The sequence below is a fragment of the Galleria mellonella genome, unplaced genomic scaffold (assembly GCF_026898425.1).
Source record: "Galleria mellonella isolate WM207_F2 unplaced genomic scaffold, CSIRO_AGI_GalMel_v1 utg132, whole genome shotgun sequence".
NCBI classification, from domain to species: domain Eukaryota; kingdom Metazoa; phylum Arthropoda; class Insecta; order Lepidoptera; family Pyralidae; genus Galleria; species Galleria mellonella.
In genome coordinates, this window is record NW_026441989.1 from 2,567,678 (window position 1) to 2,593,740 (window position 26,063).

At 32.3% G+C, this 26,063-nt stretch overlaps 1 protein-coding gene across 1 annotated transcript; it reads left to right on the forward strand.

Moving 5' to 3' along the window:
• Positions 1 to 429: 429 nt before the first annotated feature.
• LOC113518264 (uncharacterized) lies at positions 430 to 24,309 on the forward strand. The gene is made up of 11 exons (XM_026903099.3): positions 430 to 707; positions 6,295 to 6,569; positions 7,088 to 7,242; positions 12,470 to 12,669; positions 13,901 to 14,411; positions 15,092 to 15,250; positions 19,539 to 19,735; positions 21,516 to 21,679; positions 22,372 to 22,575; positions 23,073 to 23,240; positions 23,663 to 24,309. Exons 2-11 carry the CDS (start codon positions 6,473 to 6,475, stop codon positions 24,082 to 24,084), a joined length of 2,277 nt encoding a protein of 758 aa, XP_026758900.2. The 5' UTR covers positions 430 to 707; positions 6,295 to 6,472; the 3' UTR covers positions 24,085 to 24,309.
• The last annotated feature ends 1,754 nt before the right edge of the window (positions 24,310 to 26,063 follow it).

Here is a 26,063-nt window from a genome sequence, read left to right on the forward strand (position 1 = left end):
CTATAGAATGCTACTTTGTCTACAGGCTCTGCTGACATGTGCATCGAAACATAAAACTGTTAATTTGCATAATATTATCTATACTTATTGTTATCTATGTCTGACGAGATTGCGGTTTTTATAGGTACCTAGGTAGGTACTGAACATAATTATTGAAAGAGATCATGTTCTGAATTTAATAAGATAAAATGTGACTAAGATTATAACTAGGTGAATAAAATTTATCACAATGTGAGGTATTTATTGCAGGGTAAATGTCAATGAATTCGATGATAGGTCGTTGTTCGTGGATTGATTTGCATAGAAAACCACAACAGACCATATTCTATCTAGGCGGTTGCCTTTCACTGCTTACGGCCGCAGTTTGTTATACCTAACAGAGAATCGTCGTATGAATGGTGTTTCGCATATGAACGGGGACGAGCACAGGGTTGCGCCAGCACCAGACGCTAGTGTCGCGCAAAACTTTCCTACTTGCGGTCGCGCATGCGTTTTACACGCGTCTAGATGTGGGCGCACCTTTGAATATATTCACGTAAAATTATCCCATAAATAAATACCATATTTATATATAGACATTGAAGTTCCAATATAATAGTATCTTAAAACTTTTGTATTTACTTTAAGAAGTGGACCAATTGTATTAAGAGCGAGCAATAAAAAATTGAAGTGAATTTTACGATAAGATTTTTTTATTTACTGTTGTGGTATGTATTTGAAATATGTTTGAACTGTGATTGTATTATTAAACAAATTATATATATATATGTAATTTTAGAGGTTTTTTTATATCTACTTAAATAATATTATATCAGGGCGGATAGATGATTAATTCAAAAGGGTATATTTATTTTAATATCTTTGAACTTTTTTTGTACGTAGAAACGTAAGTAATAGTAAAGATTATTAGAATACATTGTTTGTGTAAATTAGAATGGCAAAAATATATCTTTAAAATACCTTGTTATACTCATGTTAAATATGAATTATTAAGCAACCGTTTAATGGTTCTGTTGAGTACTAGGAACGAAGTAGGTACTTAAATCAGCAGCGAACACAAGAATAACACAAAACATTCAACATGCATGTGCAGGAAACGATAATATTTACAATATTTATAGTTTAGGTATAAAAAAATAATCTATCTTTTTTTCTGTGGAGAAGGAGATATACAGATATCTCTACACAGGCTCGTTATGTCCCGAAAACAAGTTTCGCGGTCTGACCAATTTAGAATTTGTTTCTTTTAATAAAGTGCGCAGATGGATTCTAATGTATTATTTTATCTTTATATATCTAAAACTAAAATTTCAGTTTAAAATAACAGTGATATCATATTTCTGAGGACCAGTATAAATGAAATCTTACAAATATACATTGTTTTTTTGGTGGGTGGAAATGGAATGGTAACCCCGCCTGCGCTAACCAGTGAAGGGTAATCGATGAGAATAAAAATAGGCCAGATAGCCCATCATGACGAATTCACAAGGAATTAACCATGATAGTTTCCAGGGAGAACCGCGAGGAGGTCGACCTGGCTGGGTATATTGGATTTCTAGTAATTACTGCGCTTGGCAGGCGGATTGGCATCAGCAGCAGGCTTTAGAGATGTTTTACGAGAGATGCTGCTGCCCATCCCTCCCTCTCTCTTAGTCGGCTTTTACGAGATCTATGGAAAAGGAAGGGGTGGCCTATTCTATGCTGGGACCACACGGCGTAATGAAATAGTAATTTACTAATAAAAGTAACTAACTTAAAATAACTGATTAAAATATTAGATGTGGTGGTATTTAGAGAAATGGCACCTCAGAATCAACCCCATTGTCCATAAAACTTTAAATGTGCACTGCTGAATATAAGCCTCCTCGGCTTATGTTCAGCAGTGGACAGTTAAAGGCTAATATGCTGATGATGATGACTATTTCATGGACCATCTTAAACTAAAATTATACATATTATTACTTTAATCTATTCGTTCATATTGGTCCTTACAGTAAACTTTTTGTTGAGATATCAAACTATAATTTTAAATTTAGAAATAGTTTTAGAGAAATGACGCCTCAGAATAATTTTAATTGTTTAACGTTAAGTGATATTTTATTCCATTTAATCGATGATATTTTCTGCGAAATTTTGTAACAAAGGAAATGTGTAAAGCTATATGCGCAACTTAAAAATATTATACGCTAATAATCTGTATTCATCAGTATATAGACAGACATTCCCACGGAAAATAACCACGCAGGAAAAAAATGTACTGCGGATAGCCTTGAGTACAAATCTTAAATTTAGCTAAATTTTATTAATATACTATGCTAGTGGAGAAATGTTTTATAATTTTATTGTTAGTATGTTTGTTATATTATTTGGTTTGTTAATATGTTTTTTATTTCTAGCCAGTATATATGCATAGATACTCATAATATAGAATCGTAATGTGACTTTATGGTGTAATTTTACTATTACATCTTGATTCCAATAATTGGTAGTCGGTAGTAGGCGGTAGTCACTTACCATCAAGTGAGCCGCATGCTCGTTTGCTCCCTGCGTTATATATAAAAAAAAAAGAAAGATTGACACTAAAAAAATGTGGGTGTTTACTTAATTACTGACAACTTTAAATTAAAACACCGTCAACAAAACAAAATAAATCGAGAGAGGACAATAGGTACGTTTGCCTCCTGCTATGTTAAATTCATTATATAGGTACCTACGATTATATCGTAGGTGTACTGTCTAACAGTTTCCTATTGTCTGTATAGTTTGAATAGGCTACATGAGAGTAAGATCTTGTAGGAGGCTGTTTGATTTAGCTGCCTGCATCTTGTACTATCTTTTTCTTTGTTATGCAGTAGTTTGGACCAACTTTTAATCAAGATGTTTAGTTATGAAGAGTTGAATGATCTCTTTATTAAGTATATGAGTAAAATGTTATGTACTTAGCGTTAGATATATGGAACATCAAGCAAATCGGGTCTTTTGAATAAAAAATATTTTTAATGGATATTAAAAATAAGCATGGTACAATATAAGAGCGTTTAGGTGACAGTTGCCTTTATCATGAAACCACGGATGCTATACATTCTGCTACCAGCATTACCATACACTATAGTTTGTGTAGTCAGTCCCTTTGCTGAGATTAGTCGGTTTTCGTGAGCCAGAGGTTTGTTCTACACACGATGGAATTTAAACGTTCCTATTCAGTGTTCACCTCTTCTCCTAATAGTTAAGACGACCATGTATGCATTGTAAGTTGACGCTGTATGTAATGTGGGTACGTGAACACCTATAACACTGAAAATACTCTGGAATACTTAATACGCACAGCGGTGCAACGCTGCACAACATTCGTGATTCACAAGGTTTGTTCAAATTATCACAGCTTAAAGTGTCTGTGTAAATAAACTGTTTTTTTTTATAACACAGGGGTAAACGAGCATGCGGCTCACCTGATGGTCAGTGTTGTCTGCTCACAACGTTGTAACAATGGCATAGTGTGTCATGGTTTGCCATAGAGCGTGGTGTGCACTTCTTTGTGCACCTCTTTAATTTAGAGTTAATGCCAAAATTTATATAAGTTATATTTTGGGAGGCCTTTTAGTGACGCTAAAATGAGGGTTAAAAATATTTGAAAATATTTCCAAAAATCAAATTCTCACTTCAAATAAGAATCAAAAATCACTTCTAAAGTTAAGTTTCAATTTGACGCGAAAAATTTTACCTTTTATAAAATGATAAATCTCATCATCCTAATCTACTATATATAACTTTAGAAGTAAAATTTCTTTTTCTAAAAAAAAAACCTCAAAAGATTTATACTATAAATCTTTGAGGCACGAGTCCCTTCACTGCGAAGTGACCCACGTCGTCCACGCCGTCTGCCTTGGTTGAATTGAAGGTATTGAATAGAGGCCAAAGATCATATACTATTTAGAAAAAAAAAATATAATTGAGAGAGATCGTTGCATATTCCAATCTTAGTCTTTAGAGACAGTGTCCTGTAATATTTATTCGATATTTGTTTTAAAAGTTATGTATTATACACCTACATCTGTAGTTATATAGTAACAACATAACAACTGCAATGTAAATAGATATAGAATTTGCAAAGGTGATTCTAATATAGTAAACCTGTTAATGTTTTTGTTTGGAAATCACGTACAATAGGATTATGTATATTTTAATATTGGTAGCGATAAAGTAAATATATTTTGAGCACGTTTAATACCTAATATTAGTTGAAAAAGATACATTGTATGCATAAATTTAAATCAAAGTAAATTTATATCCTAGTTTTTATTTGTAAATTTTTTGTGCACGGATTTTGGAAGTAGGTAACCACAGCTGGATGATACACAAGATAAAATGTTACACTAGAAATAAAATTGTGAAAATCGCATCCAATTTAGTGCAGTAGTTTTATGTAACATTAGTACAAAAATACTAGTTGCAGTAACAGTACGTGGATTGACAGACAGACATACATTCTACAAATCGTGCGTTTTCAAAGTACTTTCTTCCATGCACAACCACTATTTGGAATCAACTTCCAGCAACGGTATTTCCGAACCGATACGACATCATAACCTTTAGGAAAAGAGCATATTCCTTTTTAAAAGTCCGGCAATACACCTGCAATAACGTTGTTGTTGTGGGTGATCATGGGCAGCGGTAGTCACTTACCATCAGGTGAGCCGCATGCTCGTTTGCCCCCTGTGTTGTAAAAAAATATTGTTTTGGCTTCTATTGCTCTTATAATTATCTTAAGGCTTCTCATATAATTTTTCTATAAATATCTTCTATGTACAGATAAGGACAATCACAATTTTATAGTATTAGATACCATGTCTATAGAGAATTATTCCTTTCGTTTTTAAATAACTTGATTATTTAAAACAGAAGAAAAGAAAAGGAGAATTGTTTATTTCCATAACAAAATTTATACAACAAAGATATTATCAAAAAGAAGTGAAATTGGTTTGAGTCATCAGTTACTTATACCGGTATTGTTATGAGTGGACCAACTGTTAGCCATTGTTTCTGGAAACGGAAACGGTATGTAACCGTGTTTGTCTATGTATTTAACCGGTTATATGTGAGAACTCGCACAAAACATAGGTAATGAGGGTATAGTAAATATTATTCTAATGAAAGTAATTTTAAATTTATGTAACTTTCACATAAATTTATAATGTAAAATAATAAAAAAAAAAAAAGATATACAACATTTATCATAAGAGACAGAAATAAATTTAATGCAAGTAGTTTTTTATTATTTTTTAGTAGTACCTTCTATCGCTTAATTTGGATTTCAAATTTAATTGACATGAATAGATAAGAAACTCGGATGTTGATTTATTAAATCAAATAGTTTAAATATTATAAAAATTGATGGGATACAATAACTACTTATTACTTATCAAGTAAGCCGTGAAGGCGGTATAAGGTAAAAAACAATCAAATTCATTTCCACATTTATAATATTAGTAAGGATTTACAACGAGTATTCGTTCACGAGTATAATGGATTATTAGGGAGTATAATGATTCGGCTATCATGTCGCCAGCAGTCTGGATATTACAGTAAGCATGACTTGCTTCAAGACAACTGACTACGTCTCATAAATTTAATTCTATTGAAATTATATATATATATATATATATATATATATATATATATATATATATATATATATATATATATATATATATGTGTGTGTGTGAATGTGACAATCAATATATTAACCATAAAATTTGAAAGTATTTTAATAAAATTGGTTAATAAATTACTGGAATATTCCTAATTCCAATAATTTAATGACTAAATATTGTCAGCAACTACTTTATATGTATACAATCTTAATCTAATTTTAATTAGAAAGTTTAAATACTTTTTCTTTGAGTAACGTCTTGTTTTTATTGAGTGATTATATGTAATTATTAACGTTATGATTTTCTAAGTGATACTCTTAGTAAATATTTATTGCACACAAAGTTCATTCAAGATTCTATTTAGGTTATTCTATCTAGGTAGTTTATCAAATAGAATAAATTCTTAACTATTATTTTTAATGAAGTACCGAGAACGTGATTCACTATTCATCTCAAAGGTTGACTGTTAGAGAATGCTGCTAGTATTAAGCCCACCTTTTGTATCATATTTTCTTTTGGTTAATAAAGTTATTTGAATAAAAAAAAATCTTAACACGATTTACAAAAACTCGAAATATATCTAGGTATTGTATTTATAAATTTGTATTTTGCTTTTATTTTAATATTGATAATCTTGTTTCAGAAATAAAAAAATCTACAGACTTTCATGTGCCGAGTACATCAGCAAGGAAACATACATGTGGGAGGCTGGCTGAAGAACGATTTTTTCCACGTAGTACGTCATAGTCGCGTGGAAAAAACTAATTGATAATTTTTAAACTGATGTGTAAACATTTCTAATAATAATAATATAAGCCAAGATGCATTTCTTACGTTCCTTCTTTAAGCGGATCACTGATGATCTCAAGCAGAAAAAACTGATACCGCTAAAGATATTATTTTTTGTACATGCATCAAGTAAGTAGTTGCAACTTAATGTAGAAGTATATACTTACAGTGTTGATGGATCTTGATTAAAAAAAAATATAATTTCAAAATTTTAAATTCAAGATTGTCTGGAAGAGATTACTTAGCAATAAGACCGCCTTTTGTACTATACTACCTGTATGCTTATTGAAAATCCTTCAACAATTCCTGTAATTTTGGTGCAAAAAAGTGTAAAATAAATTAATAAAATTAGAAATATTTACTTAAACTTGAATGCACAAATATATAGTATAAGTAACATATAGTATAAGTAAGTAAGTACATATGGCGAACTTAACACCTAATGACATTCTCTACGAGTCAACCATTAGGTAAGCAGAACATTAAGTAGGCGATGCATTTACTACAAAAATAAGTAATAATATTAATTTCACTTGGTTGACACAGATGCACCACAATATCTTTATTAAATATCGGTGTCTACAACATTGTTTTTAATTAAAAATGTTATTGATATTTTTTACTAAGATAATTGTTGTTTATTTCAGCTTTGTTTGTGCTGTATCCTTATTTAACAATACATATGCGTGAGCTGGGCATTAATGTAGAGGAGACAGCTATAATGTCTGCTGTGACGCCAGTCATTTCAATAGTGATGCCGCCGCTTGCTGGAATGCTTGCAGACAAGATAGGAAACTTTAGGGTATGGAATACCTGCATAATATACAATTTCTCGCACAATGATAAACTATTTTTGAATAATATAAACACTCCTTCCTTTCCGGTGGGTGTCGTAAAAGGTGACTAAGGAAACTTTTGGTCGAGATATGGTCAGCAGCGTCCCTCTTAAAATATCTCCAAACGCGTTGCTGCGGTTGTTAATTCGCCTGTCAGTAGCAACTAATGGCACCCCCCAATGGTTCAGTCTCTGGCAGCTCCAATTTTTAACAATCATGGTAACGTTAAACTATTTTTGAGATTTAATTTAAGAAGATTGTGTGCGAATACATTACACTGGGATACTATAGGATTGTTTTACGATTCTTACCGTGACCATCCCTGTGTTCCGAGTGGGTGTCCTTTCTTAATAATGTCTTAAAAAGTGTGACTAAGGGTGGACCTGATACTCAGAATTTTGTATTCTTTGAGTTATATGGTCAGCAACATATTCCATCCATAAGAATGGAATGTGACCTCAAATGCATTGCAGAAGTCAGTGGATGCAAATGGCTTCCGTCCGTTCTTTGTGGCAGTCTATGAGAGAGGCATACGTTGAGCAGTGATAGATAATGGCTGATATGATGGTGATTTTTTAATGATTAAGGAATCTTTATATAAATTTAGCTAAAGACCAAGAACAACCTCTGTCCCATTCATGTTTCTACCGTGAAGCAGTTGTGTTTGCATGACTGTGTTTTGGTTTGAAGAGTGGGATACGGTAGTGAATTTATAGGGTCCAGAGGAATCACACCTGAGTTCTCAGGAATGGCAACGCATGGGTGATGACATGGGCGAAACGTATACTTTGTTAAAGAATTTCCGGCTTTCCATCAGATTTGTATTGTAAGTTGCATTGAAAAAAAAGTATATGTAAAAACTTAGATTAAAAACGGTTCAGAGATTAGAAAATCTAAAAATCAGTATATACTTGTAAACTTATAAAAATAACTTATAAGAATGCTAATATTATAACTAAAACTATATGTTTCTGTATTAAGTAGTAGATCAATAATTACGACACATAATTCAGACCTATCATATGGTCTTTAAATTAGACTTTGCAAATATGGCCGCGTGTATATGTTGGCATTGATACGCCATGATCGTACTGTAATTAGCATATTCTATTTATCTCTACTCCTCTATCGCTTATCAACCATGTTATTCCTAATTTTCATTGTATAGTGCAGAAAAAAATCTTATATATATATATATATATATATATATATATATATATATATATATATATATATATATATATATACTATAGATGGAATTATTTGAAAATTCTAAATAAGATGTCTACCAGAAAATAATTTGAATACGATTGTGATTTGCGCAATAACAAGTTTACATATAGAATTAAGCATCCACTATGCAGGCTTTGTTGTCTTTGTTAAAATTGTTGGTCGAAAACTGTAACTATTACTTTTTATTTAATTCGTAGTTTTACACATTAAATTATCATCATTTATTAATTCATTCAATAATGGTATTAATATAGGCTTGGTTGAGTTGTTAAATCATAACTCTTAGAGGCCTCTTATTATCACGCTGGTCAAGCAATTCGGTATAAGGATTAACTACACGTTTTCCTTCTCTTGTACTTATGTATTGTGCTTTGTTTTTTTTATTCGCCTCTTATTTAGTTGTTTTATCTTAATACTTTAGAGAAAATATATCTTTGTATTTAAACTTTTTTCTTCTTGACGTCGCTTAAAAATTGAAAATATGAAATGACTTCATTGCAAATTATTTAAACAAAAAAAAAGCATTTTACAAAAAAATTGCTATACGTAAATGCTAGACCAATTTTTTTTTTATTATTAATTGAATTATCTATAGTTTGTAGGAAAAGTAATCAAAGTAAAATAACATCAAAGTAAACGATTTAATTAAATAAAATGACTCGTCTAACTATATTTATGTCTGTTTCATAAAAGCATTAAATATCTATTCAGTAGTTTTAAAGTTTTTCTTTCAAATTCTATACTATTGATATAATCTAAAATTGTACTTAAGAGTAAGTCTGTTTGCATTGGTTGTGTGTTTTTTATGTCTAATACATATACATGTATTTACAAAAGAATTGAGTTGTCTAGTACCTATAAAACAAACTTCTTAGTTTGGTATGCATAGTAGTTGTTATTTCAATTCAAATTTAAAATTCGTCGACTAGAATTAATTTAGTCATCGTTCTAATTCTGCGATGAGTTTTCAAATAATTTTCTGATCATGTTTTTAACCTTCATTTCCCGTGAACGTTCCGGTTCGATTTAATCGAGCTAATGCACAACATCCGTAATGCGAATTACATCCAATCCTGGTTACAATAACCTTTACCTTGCATTGTAGTTGTCCTATTGTCATACGATCATCTATAGGACGAGTTCGTCTCGTATTGATATGCGCGCGCGTCACAAGTCCATATCTAGGCACCCGGAAACAGCGTCACAGCGCATAATATGGCTTCATGTGTTGACCACAATATGAAGATTCTTTTACGATAAATCCTCCTACCAAAAAAATAACAACTGGTCAATACAATATTCAAATGTGTGTATGACTTTTACAGTAATATAACAAAATAGCTAACGATTTAAGGGTGGATTATTCCTAGTTTCTGTTTGTTTTGTTTATTATATCAAAAAGAGAATGTAGCTTATCACTTACAATTAAATAAGGAAAGTGAACCGTTAAACTATATCAATGATTACATTTTAGATATATATGAGTGTGAAAGTGACGTGAATTATAAAACTATGACAATATTAGCTTGACCGAGGTGTTGAGATAAGTTAGAGCCTTTCTATTTATACCATACACTTAATAAAATTCTGAATAGATGAAATCTGTGGTTTTAGTATTTTTTATTATGATTTTTGCTGACTATGTAGTGTAGATATCACATGTGATACAGACTCCAAGTCAAGAACTAAAAGTCAGTAAGAAATAAAATAATTTTAAGTTCTGCTTCTATTCTTATATCTTTATTTGGGCAATTATAATAAAAACGTTTGAGTTCGTTTCGGCGAAATTCTATAGAATGTCTATATCTGCTGATCAGATGCAATGTGTATTATTTGCTCCAATTTGTGAGATAGGACAGTTTTGTAAGGAAAAAGTGGATCTGGTAAATGACAAGAAATCATTTGCTCTGTCAGCTATTTATAGCTTATAGAAAGTACACGTGAATACTCTCACTTCAATATAACATCTGATTTTTAAGGCTAAAATTCAAAAGTAATTTACTGTGTTTTTAAACTCATATAAGATGTTGATAGGTACGTTAATATAAACGAATAAACCAATCATACTTATTGTCTAAGCAAGTAACTTCATATTGTGGGATTAATTACCTTATTACATCATTTGACAATAATGTCTAGGTAATTACGTAGGCAGGTATCTACCTACACCGTCACGGGCTGTGCACCCGAACGTCTCTATTCTTGGATGACATTTGCGATGACCGAAGTTCAATTATGTAGGTACCTACCTAAAATAGCAATTTGTCCATTTTTGTCGATCATGCTTCATAAACGCCACATCCTGTTGTTTTCTCTCAATACCTGTAATTTCATCATTTGCGTGGCTACACATCTATTGTATAGCATTTCATTTTTCATGTGAATGATGTTATTGTTCATGGAAATAGTAGATATTCAAATTCTATTTTAAACTTCGATAATGTTAATCATTTTTACAATTACAAATTAGGTACAATCAATTAAAAGAGGTTAACTGTTCGTAGCTGTATTGCTGAACGAAGGCCTCCCCATAGATTGCCTTAAGGAACGGTTCTGAGCTACCTGTACCCATTGACTCGCTACAATGCATTTAAGGTCGTCATTCCATGTAGTGGGAGGGTCATCTTAAAGGAGTTTGAAAACATCTTCGAATCGGATATAACATCAACCTGTCTTATATCTTTCTGCACTGAGTTGGGTTTCGAATTTTGATTCTGTACTCAAATAGACATTGTAGCCTTATTTTGCACATCTTTCAACACTTCAATATACTTATAGTCGATCTGGCATCGCTGAACAGACTGTAATACCGCCCATGTCTCGACCAAATCAAAGGCTTTCTCTTAGTCCATAAACGCCAGACATAGTGGTAGATTATACTTTTTGGTCTTCTGTATAATTTGCCATAGCGTATGTTTGTGGTCTATGATGCTAAAACCCATTTGGAAGCCAGCTCTTGCGAATAGCTGGAAGTCGTCGAGTTTGCGCGTAAAACGATTGGTCAGGACTCTCGAAAACAGTACGTAGATGCGATTCAGAAGGGATATCGATCTATAGTTCTTCATTAGAGTATTGTTATCCTTTTTAAGAACAGGACTACAGTACTTCTGCTCCAAGCCTCGGATGTGACCCCGTTATGAATGGCGAAATTAAATAGCCTCTGAAGGACTACAAGTATCGGTTTTCCACTCGCTCTCAGAAGCTTTGCTGTAATTCCGTCCTCCCCCGGTACCTAGTCGTTTTTAAGCTATTTAAGAACTATTATAATCTCTTGCAAACACGTTTAGGTTATCATTCGCCATACCAATGTATGCGGTGTTAAAGAACGATAACAGGTAGTGCTCGTATTAAGTGATTGTAATTGTAATAATTTGATCTTTGGTAATAGCTATTCATTATTTCATTTAATCTATCTGATAAGAAAAGACAATTGTCTCGTATAATAGTACATAAGGAATATAATTGACTTGAGAAAATAATTTTCTGTTTGCGACACACTTCTTGCGTTGTTAACCTATTAACTAAGATCTCATTCTTCCTTATTACAATTACTACACTACTACTCTTGATACTTCATAGCATATATAGTAAGAGGATGTTATTTAAGTAGTTATATACTGTGAAGAAGCACTTGTTATATCTTCAGAATGCGATGGATCAAAACTCAATTAAGAGAATTAAACACGGGAATTAAGATTAGAAAGAAAACTAAATACTGTGCAGGCTAACGTGGTATTAGCAGACTATATCCTTATCTATGAAACTCATGCCCTGTAGTGGGATATTAAGGAATTGTTAACCCGGGTGAATCATATGAAATTATCAAAATTTAATGATTCTGTTGATGCTGGAGATTATTAGCACTTGTAAAATTTGCAATCCATCTTAATAAAAATATTTTCTTATTTATAAAAATAAATTGTACTGATTATTTATATGCATATACATATATTTGTATAGTTACTGCTGGCTTTATCATCGACGTTGGGTGGAGCTTCGGCGTTGCTACTGTTGGCTGTGCCCGTAGGAAGAATCACCGTCACTTTTCCGCCCAGTGTGGAGCTTCTGGCAACATGCAGTGCCGACGGACTGCATCTTCGCCATATGAATGACTATCCTTGTGTGCCATTACATCCCTATGCTTATGACATCAATGTCACGTAAGTACCTAATTCTCAAAAAGCTTTAGGCAGTAAGAAACACAACCACTACAAAACTAGAAGTCCTGTAGAGTTTTGTGGTGGTTTCATTATTATTATTTTACATTTCAAAATTTATGTTTATTATAATTAAGGAATTTTACGTTTTGTATTTTTATAGTACATAGTCATATTTATGTAGATTTTACTTCAAAGATATTTTGATATTACTTTTCATAATGGAAATAGTCATAATTTTTTCGAGATCTCTATGTTATGATGAAATAACCCTTCTCGGGTTTCTTTATATTTTTGTGCCAGGAAATTACTGAGTTGTTATTATTGGCAATTGGGCGTTCTTGCGATTTCTTACTATATTTTAGGACCAAGTAAGTAGCGGGCGAACTCTGCAACTTCTGTCCTTTGGCAGGTTTTTTTAGGGTTTTTATTAATTGGTTGTTGATAAAAGTCTTTTTTTCTATTTATATATTTGTTTAACAATCAAAAATTACACAATTACCCTTACAGTTATTGTCAAATTGCTTAGCAATAACTGGCGAATATAAACACTTATTTATTTTAAAATATGTATGTTATCGATATATATTTTTATATAAATTTCAATCGATAGTTAACTGCCCATTCCCCAATTAATACGGGCAATAAATTTCGATTCTTTCAAATATATATATTTGAAAGAATCGAAACATAGTAGTTGCTTTCAAGTTCAGTTTTGAATATATGATACAAATGAATATTTCCCTATAAAATATATTTTTTAGTACTGAAAAAGAGATAATATTGCGTAATTAAAAAAAAAAAACAAAAAACGTAAAATTACGGCTATTTTACAAAACTTGGATACTTTTTTTTTTATATGACTTTACAAATAAGCTGACGGTTTTGGTAAACACAAATGTCAGCTGGACATGTACACACATATAGATACCCTCCATATGTTGCTATTCCTGAGGACTCAGGAATACTACCTTATTATTTATGTTTTCATGAAAATTATTTATAACCACTTTTTAATTTGTATTTAAATATTTGCCACCTTATTCATAAAAACTAAAACAAATCTATTTTAACTGTTAGAGTATTTTGTTACTATCTTTTAAATTGGGAAATTAACGCAAAAGAAAAAGACAAAACATCTTGAATAGGTTTAAGAGATGTTTTATGTTTTTAGTATATTAACTGTTATAGTAATCTTACATGATAGTGATATTATAAATCTTTATTGTTTTAGTCTACTCTCTTGTGGCTTTGTTTGCGACCTACCAGATGATATAACATTGGAGGAAATAGATTCGATTGTACACACGCATTCTTACGATGTACAATTGCAGTCACCAGCTGGATCACAGCGTCTTGTATACCGACACACAGTAACATCGATGCTACCTCACAAGATGACTCCCAAAAAGGATCAAAGCACAACACGGATACTGACCAATGACCCTTACGTTAATACGACCGTTTCAAAAGTTTCTGATGATCAAATATTCTTCCCAGCACCGAAACTTTTCTTAATGGAATGTTTACATGACACTACGAATGCAACATGTTCTTTGGGAAGTGATAGTATTTTCGAGGAAATGGTAGCGCAACAAAAAGAAATGAAATATTACGTCAGGATTTCTCATGAGACACAAGAAACATCGACCGACGTTCGAGATTATTCTGTGAGAGCTGTATCGACGTGGAATACAACGGAGATTGATGAAGGTCTTAATGGCGTTACATGTACAGATAATTTAGTAAGTAAATATGCATATATGTTTATTCATATACCTATAATTATTAGTAATAATATTTGTGTAGACCATGTATGAATTAAGAAATAAATGAATTATTTGTTTTGTGACGAGTAATTTGACTTTCGGATTCCTCTGCCTTTTTAACTGCTTGACATGAAAATAGATATAATAGATATCTTAATTTAATTAATTATTATACTAATTTTCATCTGCATATTCGTCCGCCTGTCCGGTAAATATTATTTGGCCGAGATAAGATATAATCTTTGTCGTTCCTCTTTATTCCAAAGTTCATGACGATTGGGTGTGCGATTAAGCTGCCAAGAGATAACCAATAAATAAATAAAAATCTCACTTTCATATTTATGATAATAATTAGGAATATAAATGTGAAAACAGATATGTGAAGGTGTCTGTTAATTAACCACGCTTTAACGTTTATATGGATTTAAAACTTTTAATGAAACTTTTTAAGTAGATAATTCATGCGGGCAGAATATTTTAATACATTTGTTTCGTTTTGGCGTTTCATTAATCGTCATTAATCATGGCATATACATAGTATTTGAAATAGTGATAAAGGTTAATTGTTATTCCATTCGACTAACGTATCTCGGTTACATAGACCAAGTTGCAGGTACATACAAGTAATGTTTATTTTAATAAACTTTCTTCAACAGGCTCGTGATGGCGAGGGAGTGAGGGTGCAGACAGACACGATGCGGTTTGGTCGATGTGCAGCAGCGTGCGCTACTGGTGTGTCACGGAATAAACTATGCGACAATCAACAGCAACAAATAGAATTGGATCCAGCTTTCACCTTTTGGGTTTATCTTGCTGTATGTTATAATTTAAAATAGTAGTTACCTAACCCTATTAACTGAGAACTTTAATTCATAATTCACGGTTTGTGTTGCAAATTCTTGATGGAAATTCATTGTATTCATACGATGTTATTTAAAAGACTAATTATTAGTTCCACAGGTTTTATTGCAAAATTTTTAATTTTATGTAACTTAGAATGGCAAACAAGGTGACAGGCCACTTGATGGGAAGTTGTAACCATCGCTTATAGACATGATCAGTACCATGGACATGACAAAGTATACTGTTTCGCTATGTGTTTTTCATAAAACACTGTTCAAGACAGCGCACATATTAAAGCCCCTTTTTTAACCTTATTTGTGCCATTATCAATAATATCATTACTGTCATTTATTGTCTAGTGCTAAACATGAGTCTCATTCATTGACTACTTTTAGGTTTTGAATCATCTACATTCATTGATTCTCTACAACACATTGGAGGTCGTCACTTTTAGGCAAAATGAAAGGGGACCGGGTGACCCGTACTCATACCAGAATTGTCTGGTGCCCATCTTAAGAATATAAACGGGGATTTCAGCTATGAGTAAAGACATGCTTGAGAGTACATATGCTCTTTTTTTATTTTATTTTAGGCGGAACCCCTTGTTACCAAATGTTTAATACGTCACTCTTCTGACTTTTTTCATTTGACAGTTTATCCTGGTTCATCAGTTATTGGTTCTTTGAATTTGCTCTAATACTACATCAATTTTATGATTTTTCGGATTATATAAGTCACTTTACCTCTTTTGCGGATATCTTAGTCTCATATTATATTTACAGTAAAATTTCCAATTAGATAGGGTAGTATTTTGTGAAGTCAATTTCACTGTCTACCTAGATTTATGTTTGTATTATTTTGTTGAATATTGTGAATGCGCTTGCGACCATTATTTTGGACGAAAAGGCCACACATAATAAAAACTCATAGTCCTTAATCTAAGGCGACAATGGCAACTATTTTTGACAGCTGTAATCCTATGATTAATGACTGACATGAACTTGGTAAATTCCGCAACAAAACCTGTATAATAATAACACCGTTAACCGGTAGAAGTCAAATTGTTATTAGGTTTATTACCTAATTCTGGTAAAGCGTCCGAACACACATGGGAGGAGCACGTGTAACGTTAACGTAAACGTATGCAAATTGACCCACGGAACCGTTGATAGGAAGATTGTCGGCTAATAGTAACTAACTGGGTAATAACGAACTGGATATGGAGAGCGTACGACCCGGCCCATTGCCTACATTCCCATTCCGCAGTACATGTGTGTCGCCCGCTGCGCCTAGCTTTGTGCCACTATATCTTTGATGCTCCTAGCTTTTTATAACAGTTTTCTATTCACAGCCATGTGAGAAAAATGCAATAATGTCACAGATTCCGATACTTAGTTGACGATAGAAACCATTTCCAAGTATTAATCAGCATGTTTCATTTTTACTCCCACTTTGATTTGATGAACAAATTGAATTTAAGTATCTAAATAGGTATTTTGTGGTAGGTACCTGTATGCTTATATAAAATTAAGTAAATGGCACACAATTTGATCTTGACCTTCAAATTATTAATAAATGTTTTGTGATGTTGTTTATTTCAATACGGCGTTGGAAAAATACTTACAAAGTTATAAAAATAACTTATAAGAATGATAATATTATAACCAAAAACTATATGTTTCTGTATTAAGTAGTAGATTAATAATTGTGATACATTAATCAAACCTATCATATAGTCTTTAAATTAGACTTTGCAAGTATGGCCGCGTGTATAGTTTTGATACGCCATGGTCGTGCTGTGATTGGCATATTCTATTTATCTCTACTCCTCTATCGCTTATCAACCATGTTATTCCTACCTTTCATTGTATAGTGCAGAATTTTTTTTTATGTATATATATATACAAAAATTGAAATTTTTTCGTATGTTTACCACAGTAACACCAAGTTATATAATATAAAGTTATATAATTTAAAAAATATAAATTCTTTCTCATAATATTATATATATCTGTTATACTTCCTCGTTTTATAATTACATATATAGTACGAGTATATATAGGCCTTGAGTAGTTTAAGTAAGGCATCATATGACAGTTTTATCATAACAAAAATAAATAACAAACTAATTTTTTTATTAAAATAAATTGAATTTTCGATTTTTTGAGATTCGAAAATTGAGAAGCGAAATAAATATAAAAAAAAATTATAAATATTATAAAGTTAATAAAAGTTAATATAAAAAAGTTTATAAAGGTAGATATCATAAGAAAAATAGGACGATGTATCAAAAATAAATTTAGTTATGTTGTTTGGTTTTAAATAATAGTTATAGCCCAACGTAAGGGATTCCGGATTCATTTTTATTACAAGTAAACAAAAACACAAATTTCAGATTATATAATGTGCGGACCTTTTGGCGTGTAAGCTCAACTCGAACTTGACTAATTGTTTTTTAAAAGACTATTTCTCTCAACTGATTGGTGATGACCTTTACCTACATATTTAAAATGTTACAAGATAAACTTAATTACATATTACTTGTACTAAGTAAAGATACACAATATCCTTGTTCACATCAAAATTTAGCATTTATTTATTTACTAGCTACTTGCAACTTCGTTCATGTGACCGGGACATAATGTTCATTGACTAGGATGAACCGTAGTTTATGGCTTTCTCAATTCCATTTAGTATTTATATATCGCATTAATAGTAATATATTAAAACATCAAGAAGTAACAACCACAAATAAACTTATTTTAATATCTCACCTTACTAATATTAAAAAATTGTTACTAGACGATATTTGTACATGGAAAATATTAAAAAAAATGGACTTATTAAGAAAAATAGAATACAAAATAATAATTTTTAAAAATTTTGTTCGTCTGTCTCTCTATCTGTCTATATATTTATTCCATCATCACGCAAAAACTACTACATTACCATAAATACGATACAGTTCTCTCAATTGGATTCAATGAGGATGGATAAAAGTTCTAACTTAAAATGTGATCATCTTGATATGCTATCTAGAAATGGTCTGTTTTATTGGTTTTCCTACTTCTAAAATCAACCGGTACGAAGTAACGGGGAAAAGCTAGTTTACAATATTATTATAAGGATAATAATAAATATTATAAATTAATTAATGAAAGATGTTATTCAAGTTAAAATGTCCAGTAATGAACAAAAATATCAAATCGGTCCAAAATTATGTGTACAAACGAAGAGCATTTCATTTTTATTTATTGAGAAATATCTGTGGCTTTTATGAGTATCTACAGGCAATATATTATCTAAGTAGCTCTAATTCTAGATTTAAGCACCTGACGAGAATATAAGTGTTAATAATTTAGATCTTAATTAAGGTACAATTGTAAATTTATTTGAAATTTTAAGAGTAACATTTCTTGGAGCTAAGACTTATTAAATTGTAAGTATAAATTTTGCAAGTCTATGATGCTTCACTGCTTATTCGATATTTGCCATTAACTCCTTGACTATCACATCACATGTGCGGATCATATTATTGCGCAAGCATCTCGGTACGACCTTGTCCTACATGTCTTGACTGCGGTTGTAAGCTTACATATAGATTGTTTATAATTTTAACGATCTAGCTAAAGGCTTTTACACTTAAACCTTGCAATTCTAGGGGAAGGGATTGATAATAATGCGGACTATCAGCTTCATTGCTAGCAATATACCTTATTAGTTTAATCTCTTCGCACTCCCCTCTGAAAACTATCGTGTTGAATTCCAGGTGTATTCATCACGATGGGCTAATTGACTTGTCTTTTCATTCTCACCTATCATCCCTCACTGGCGCCTCGCCAGAATGTACCGTTAACGCAGACGGGGTTACAATTCCATTATCATCTATTACAAAAAAAGTATTGCTATTCTATGGCATCTGTCTTAGAACTGTTGTATAAACTTCAAGACAGATTGTGCGCTTGCTTTCAATAAAATATGGGGACGTAAAGGAGGTCTGATAAAATCTTTTCTTTTCACTAAACCTCTTCCTATAAGGAGAAGAGGAAGACCTCTCTTTTTTTCTTCAATTTATCAATGAAAAACATGTAACAAATGATACCTTATTTATGGACACCACTTAGTGATACGGCATAGGGCGGTGCTTGAAAGTCGGTCTACGAATATGTCTAATCTACTTATATTATGGGGATAATATAAAGGGTAATGTATATGGGGATAACATTCCATTATCACATCAGTATTTTTGGTTATTTACAGGTTCGGGTATCGATTGGCATCATTGGTGGGACCGCGTTCGCGATGTTTGAGGGTGCTGTTATTGCCATTGTGAGAGAACAAAAGGCTGACTACGGCCTCCAAAGAGTCTACGGCAGCATTGGAGGCATGATCTCTTCTCCTTTGTCAGGACTACTCATAGACTATGCCAGTCGTGGCAAGGGATATACGGATTTCAGGTACGGATAGGTAATAGTTGTTATTGTATCTGAACATTAAGTTATTTTTCCAAAAATGGCTGAGACATAGACGTAATACGAAAGCGTTATTGCTGCCAGCGTAGATAGGGCAGTGTAGGAGCTACTGTTATATTTTCATTTGTATAATATAGGTGCATGGGGGGAAAGGAATTGTTAGTAATGGGGTCTAATAGTACCATTGCCAGCATTACATCCTGTCAAATCGACCTCCACGCGGTTCCCCCTGGAAACCGTCGTGATTAATTCTAGTGGAATTCGTCTCAATGAGCTAACTGACCTGCCTTTTCATCTTCACCTGTTCCCTCTTTGGTGACCCACCAGCGTATACCGATAGCGCAGGCGGGGTTACCATTCCATTATCACCCATTAAAAAAATATAGATGCATACGTATTGACTTTTTTTAATGGATGATAACGGAGTAATAACCCTGCGTGCGCTATCGATATACACTAGCAGGGCATCAGTGACAGATGAATTAGGATGAGGATGAAGTGGGTCAATTAGTCCATCGTGACGAATTCAACAAAAATTAGCCACGATGGTTTCTAGAGGGAACCACGTGGAGGTCGACCTGATAGGGCATTTTGCTAGAAATGGGGCTGTCAAACCCATTACTAACAATTCCTTTCCCCCACGTATTGACGTTAGCCAGACATACTCATGTATTTACTCCACATTTTTTGCTGCTGATTTTCACCATCGTACAACCCGCTATAAACTAAAATTTCATCCCAACCATCTGGACGAGTGGCGGTCCTCCACCGTGCGTTTTTCAAGGCATTTTTTCCACAACCACTCTTTGGAATCAACTTCCAGCAGCAGTATTTCCGAACCGATACGACAACATAACCTTCAAGAAAAGAGCATATTCCTTTTTAAAAAGCCGGCAGCACACCTGCAATGCCGTAGGTGTTGTAGGTGATCATGGGCGGCGGTAGTCACTTACCATCAGGTGAGCCGCATGCTCGTTTGTCCCCTGTGTTGTAAAAAAAAACCATTTTCACCCATAATGTTCAAGGATTAAGTTTATTTGCACAAACAGGTAGGCAGTTAGATATTAATTTACTGTAATTGGTAATGATAATTGACTTAATTACAACTATTATTACGCAACCATGCAGTGTTTAATGACTATTTATTATCACAATAATTTATTCTTTTTAATTATCTATACTGATATTATAACCAAGAAAGATTTAATTTTTTGTTTGTACCTAATGAATAAACTCTGGGGGGAAAGGATTATTAGTAATGCGACCTACCAGGCCATTGCTAGCAATATACGGTAATATATATGTTAGGTCGACCTCCACGCGGTTCCCCTTGGAAACCACTGTGCTAAATTCCAGATATATTCACCACCTGCTGTTTTATTATCCACCTATCATCCCTTACCTCGCTTATAAGATAAACCCATTTCATTAGAATATACTCAGAGCGCATTAGAATATATTTCATAGAATATATGTAATTGGCGAATTAGCAGTAAGTCGATATTATGTCGGTTGTTATATAGTACCTAAATCTGTATTTAAAAGCCGTCCATTGTTTTTTCAGTGTGAACATTTCTTGTAATTGTTTGTATCTATTTATAATAAGTTTAATACTGTAGCTTTTGGAGAAAACAATAAATAGTATCTATCTCTCTGTCTAAAAGAGTCTTCAGTATATTTATTTATTTAAAATACTTTAAGAATTGTTATCCTTAGTATGAAGTAAATATGTCTATGTTAATTGTATTTTTTTTTATTTCCACAGACCTGCTTTCTACCTATATGCAGTTTTGAAAGTCGCTTCTGGTATATTAATGCTGAGTATCGACTTGGAATTTAAGCAGCCTGCACAGAACTTGCTGGAAGATGTCATATCTGTTTTCAAGAACATTGAAATTGTGGCACTTTTTATTGCTTGCTTTATTATGGGTAAAAATAGAATTTGATTGATTTAAGATGATTGTTTCTAATATCTATATAATAAACTGATCGTTTAATATTGAAATTAGGATAGATTGAATCTAATATTATGAGAAGGTAAATCTTGAAATATGTAGTAATGGAGAGATTACTAGAAAATGAAGAGTTCGGAAATTTAAATGGTTTTGATTAATGATGGTTTTGCTCGACGTACATATAATACATATGAAAGATTATAAATTTATAAACTTTTTTTAAGGTTTCTCAATGACGCTTAATGCTTGACTAGACTTCAATGAAAGATAGATACATAGATGGAGTGTATTTTAGTTCAACCTACTTATAATTATAATTCTTGTAAACCAAGTCAAACAATGGCTTGGTAGCTCATAAAATTCTTTAAAGGTTGTATTTCGCTACTGACTTCTGCAGCTACACAGTTTTTTTATAAAGCAATTCTAGCTTGCGACTAACAGAGAACAGGAAATCTTGTGTTTTGTATTATGTTTTTACTTATTTTTCATTTAAACCGAATTTGGGTATAATTAAAAATCCTTATACCTGCAAAAATCAACAGTGGGATCTTAACCTATTAATAACGTTTTCAAAGAGAAACTTCTCATTGTGGGCTAAGTAAAATTAAAAGTTAAAAATAATGTAAAATACATGGATTCGCCGTAATTAATATATTTCTTTTTTAGGTACTGCGTGGGGCTACATAGAGAGTTTCTTGTTTTGGCTTCTCCAAGACATGGGAGCGTCTCGTTCTTTGATGGGCATCACTATCACAGTGGGAGGTATTGCTGGACTTCCACTGCTGGTACTCTCTGGACCTATAATCCGAAGACTGGGGCATGCCAATGTTCTTTTCATTGGTTTCGTCTTTTATGCTATCAGGTTGCTAGGTAAGTTTATACAGATTGTAACCACATAGATATGTGTAGATAGACTGATAGATCGTATCAAGTAATTTTATTCAAAGATTTTTTTGTTATGTAAAGAAAAAAAAGACCTACAGAAAATAGGGAAGGGATTTTGATGAAATTCGTTGTAATGATAATTCTGTAGATACATGTTTTAGTGGTAATGGTCAAGCGATGGGCAGCAGCGTCCCTCTCAAAATATCTCTAAAAGCCTAACTGCGGTTGCCCTAAGCATGGCAACTACTGGTAAAACTCCCCTTATGGGGAAGGCTTATGTTCAGCAGTGGACAGTTGAGAGCTAATATAATGATGACGATGATGATGCTTTAGTAAGTAAAGTATATTAATTTGACAACTGGACGTGTCATGTTATTACAGGAGGCTAAATTTTTTTGTTGTTTTTCGATCAGATTGAAAAAACTTTAATTTGGATTTTTACCTGTGGAAAATGTAGAAAATAACAAGTCACTGTTTCGCAGGGTACTCATTAATCTACAATCCTTGGTTGTGCCTGATCTTTGAGGCTCTGGAATCTGTGACGTCATCATTGTCGTTTACGGCCGCCGTCACGTACGCGGCGCGCCTCTCCTCCACTACCACCGATACCTCCGTGCAGGGTCTGCTGGGAGGACTTTACTACGGTGTCGGTATGTTTACTGTCATTTGACTACGAACCACACAATTTAACATATCATTAGTAAAAATGCCTACCTATCGTGATTTTATTTCGGAATTTTAAACGAATGTATGAATTTGATGTCAAAATCAAAATAATACAATTTGGACAGCACATTTATTTTATGATAGAATTTATAAATGAATGAAGCATTACTAATTACATGTCTCTAATTACATGCTTGATTTCCATATGAATGTGTTTTATGGTAAATTTATTTTTAATTTTGATAATGTTCACATGTTGCGGTGTTCACTTGATTTATATACAAGGAATTATTCACACATGAATGAACGTAAGGGGCGAAAAATAAAATATTTTTGTGATGCGTCATATGGAAAAGCTTATATGCCTTGAAATAATAATAATTTTTTAATATGTTTTGTATTGCAGGTAAAGGTTCTGGGAGTCTAATCGGTGGTTATCTGATGAAATTCTTCGGCACCCGACCGACGTACCAGATTTTCGCAGCAGCAACTTTTATTACAGGATGCATTTATTATTTGTTCAATCAATTCTATATTCGTAAGAGGGTTTTGAATCATGATATCGACATCTGCAAAAAGAAACCAGATTTAGATGTGGAATGTAGAGATACGATAGTAACAGATAAAGTTAATTCAACGACAGATGTCGCCAGTAAGAACATTAGCAAGGAGCTCGATAAACCTAAGATATTAGATTTGAATCAACAAAAGTCCGTCATTGACAGCATAGATGGCGGCAGTGACTCTGGAGTTGATAATCCCGCCTACAATGACACGGAAACATTTTCGAACGATACGAGAAAAGATGATAGCAAGTCTAACGGGTAAAATTAAAGTAGATATGTATCTCTATAATAGTATATTTCTGTTACGTAAAGCTTACAAAGTAGTTTTAGCTATTATTTTATTGAATGAGAAAATAGGTACCTATTAGAGGTATTAATTATTGTAACTACAAATAAAATATTTTTATTACCTATAACGTGTTTATGTGCCATATTTCATTAGATCCTAGTATTGTGAATAAAGTAGCTTTTAAGTGGACCATTGAAACAGATATTTATTTATTTAACACTTTATTGCACCAATATTACAGGTAGATAAACTTATAAAAGATAGACTTGGAGCTAAATTCACTGAAGTAACTCATATAACCTAAAGGATAAGCCGAAATGGCAATAGGCTTGCCATGTCATAGGAGTAAAAATATAACTGATGAAGAAGGTTTTTAAATGGCGATACTAAAGAGGGAAGGAGTGTAGGACGAAAACTCAGTAGAAAGAACGATGACTTCAAATGTGTCGTAGTGAATCAAGAGTGCCATCTGCATTCTTGAGAACGTTCAGGGTCGTTTTCATGACTGTTTATGAAAGAGATTAATATGTGTTTTCAGGGTATGTTCTACTAGTGAATCTGACCCGAATATACATATAATATAAATAATTTTTAAAGATTTCGTGCGAAGAGATAACTGTCTTGAAAAAGTGCGTGATTTATTAGCTCAAAAAAGAGCAGGTTTGCTTCAATAGACAAAAAATGAAGATTTTCTGAAACATTAATTCTATAAATTATACACATTCAAGAAAATTGATATTAGGTTGTATAATAAGTAAAAAAGAAGATTATATTTTTTACTTATTTATTATTACCTCATACTTTATAATAATAGGAGTAAAATGTATATTATGAGTTTGTTAATTAAAAAAAAATTTAGAAAACTCCTCAGTTCGAATGACCGCTTGTCTTATATTTTTTCAGTAGTGGTAATAAGTATAGCACGCTGATTACCTAGTGGAAAGTTTTTTAAAAGCCTCTTTACTAGAAATATATCCACTCAGGTCGACTTTTGCTACTTCACGCGGTTCACACAAGAAACAATCGTAATAGATTATTGTGGAATACATCACGATGAGCAATGTTTTTAGTGGATAGAAATAAAGTATTATTCTACTTACTGCGCCCCTGACTGCGCTATCAGTATACGCTGGCGGGGCACCAGTGAAGGACGCCAGATGAGGATGGAAGTAATTACAAATTTTCATTACAAATAATTTATTTCCCTCCCTATGGGCCAGTTGGCCAGTTAGTTGACTGCTTTCATCCTCGTCTATCATCTCTCAGCATCCATTTAGTGAACCGTAAGCGTACCTATATTTGTTGCGAAAACGGGGTTGCGATTCCATTTTCATCTATTACATAAAGGATGGGGTAAAAAGATTTAAAATTTCTTGATTTCTTGATTTTATTATATACAATAATAAAATCAACAAAAATGATAGTCAAACTAAAAACAAGAATGCTTCCTTGTGGAATATATACCTACTGGTTTTAATATTAATAGCTTTTGCTAATCCACGTAAATTAAACAAAAGCGAAATGTATGCTATTACTCTAATTAGAATTGCAGTTGTAGCACTTTAGATATGTTTACTACACTACAGCAGGTAATTAGTCCATAATTGACTTAACAAGTTTAGTCGTAATAAAATTACTAAGCTTCGTGTTTATTAATGTCATTCAGATAATTGAATCCATGAAAAGTTTTTTATGTCTTTAACTTCCAAGTCGTATATATATATATTATATAAATATTTAGGACAATGTTTAAAAGTAAAAAGATAAAATGTAATTATATACTATGCATATTAGTATAGGAATATGTTTATAAATAAAAGAAGAATAAATAAGAGAGTCGCTGTCAAAAATTTTATTTATCGTATTATTCTGTGTTTATATTACAATAAATATGAATTTAGTGGTTAATATGTTTTATTAACTATTTGTACTATAACGATATTGACTACATA

What these genes read in the sequence shown, in the direction of transcription:
- LOC113518264 (XM_026903099.3), top strand. Translation starts at nt 6,473, where the DNA reads ATGCATTTCTTACGTTCCTTCTTTAAGCGGATCACTGATGATCTCAAG. An exon ending in ATTTTTTGTACATGCATCAA is followed by an intron (nt 6,570 to 7,087) that starts GTAAGTAGTTGC and finishes TGTTTATTTCAG; the next exon opens with CTTTGTTTGTGCTGTATCCT. An exon ending in ACAAGATAGGAAACTTTAGG is followed by an intron (nt 7,243 to 12,469) that starts GTATGGAATACC and finishes ATATTTGTATAG; the next exon opens with TTACTGCTGGCTTTATCATC.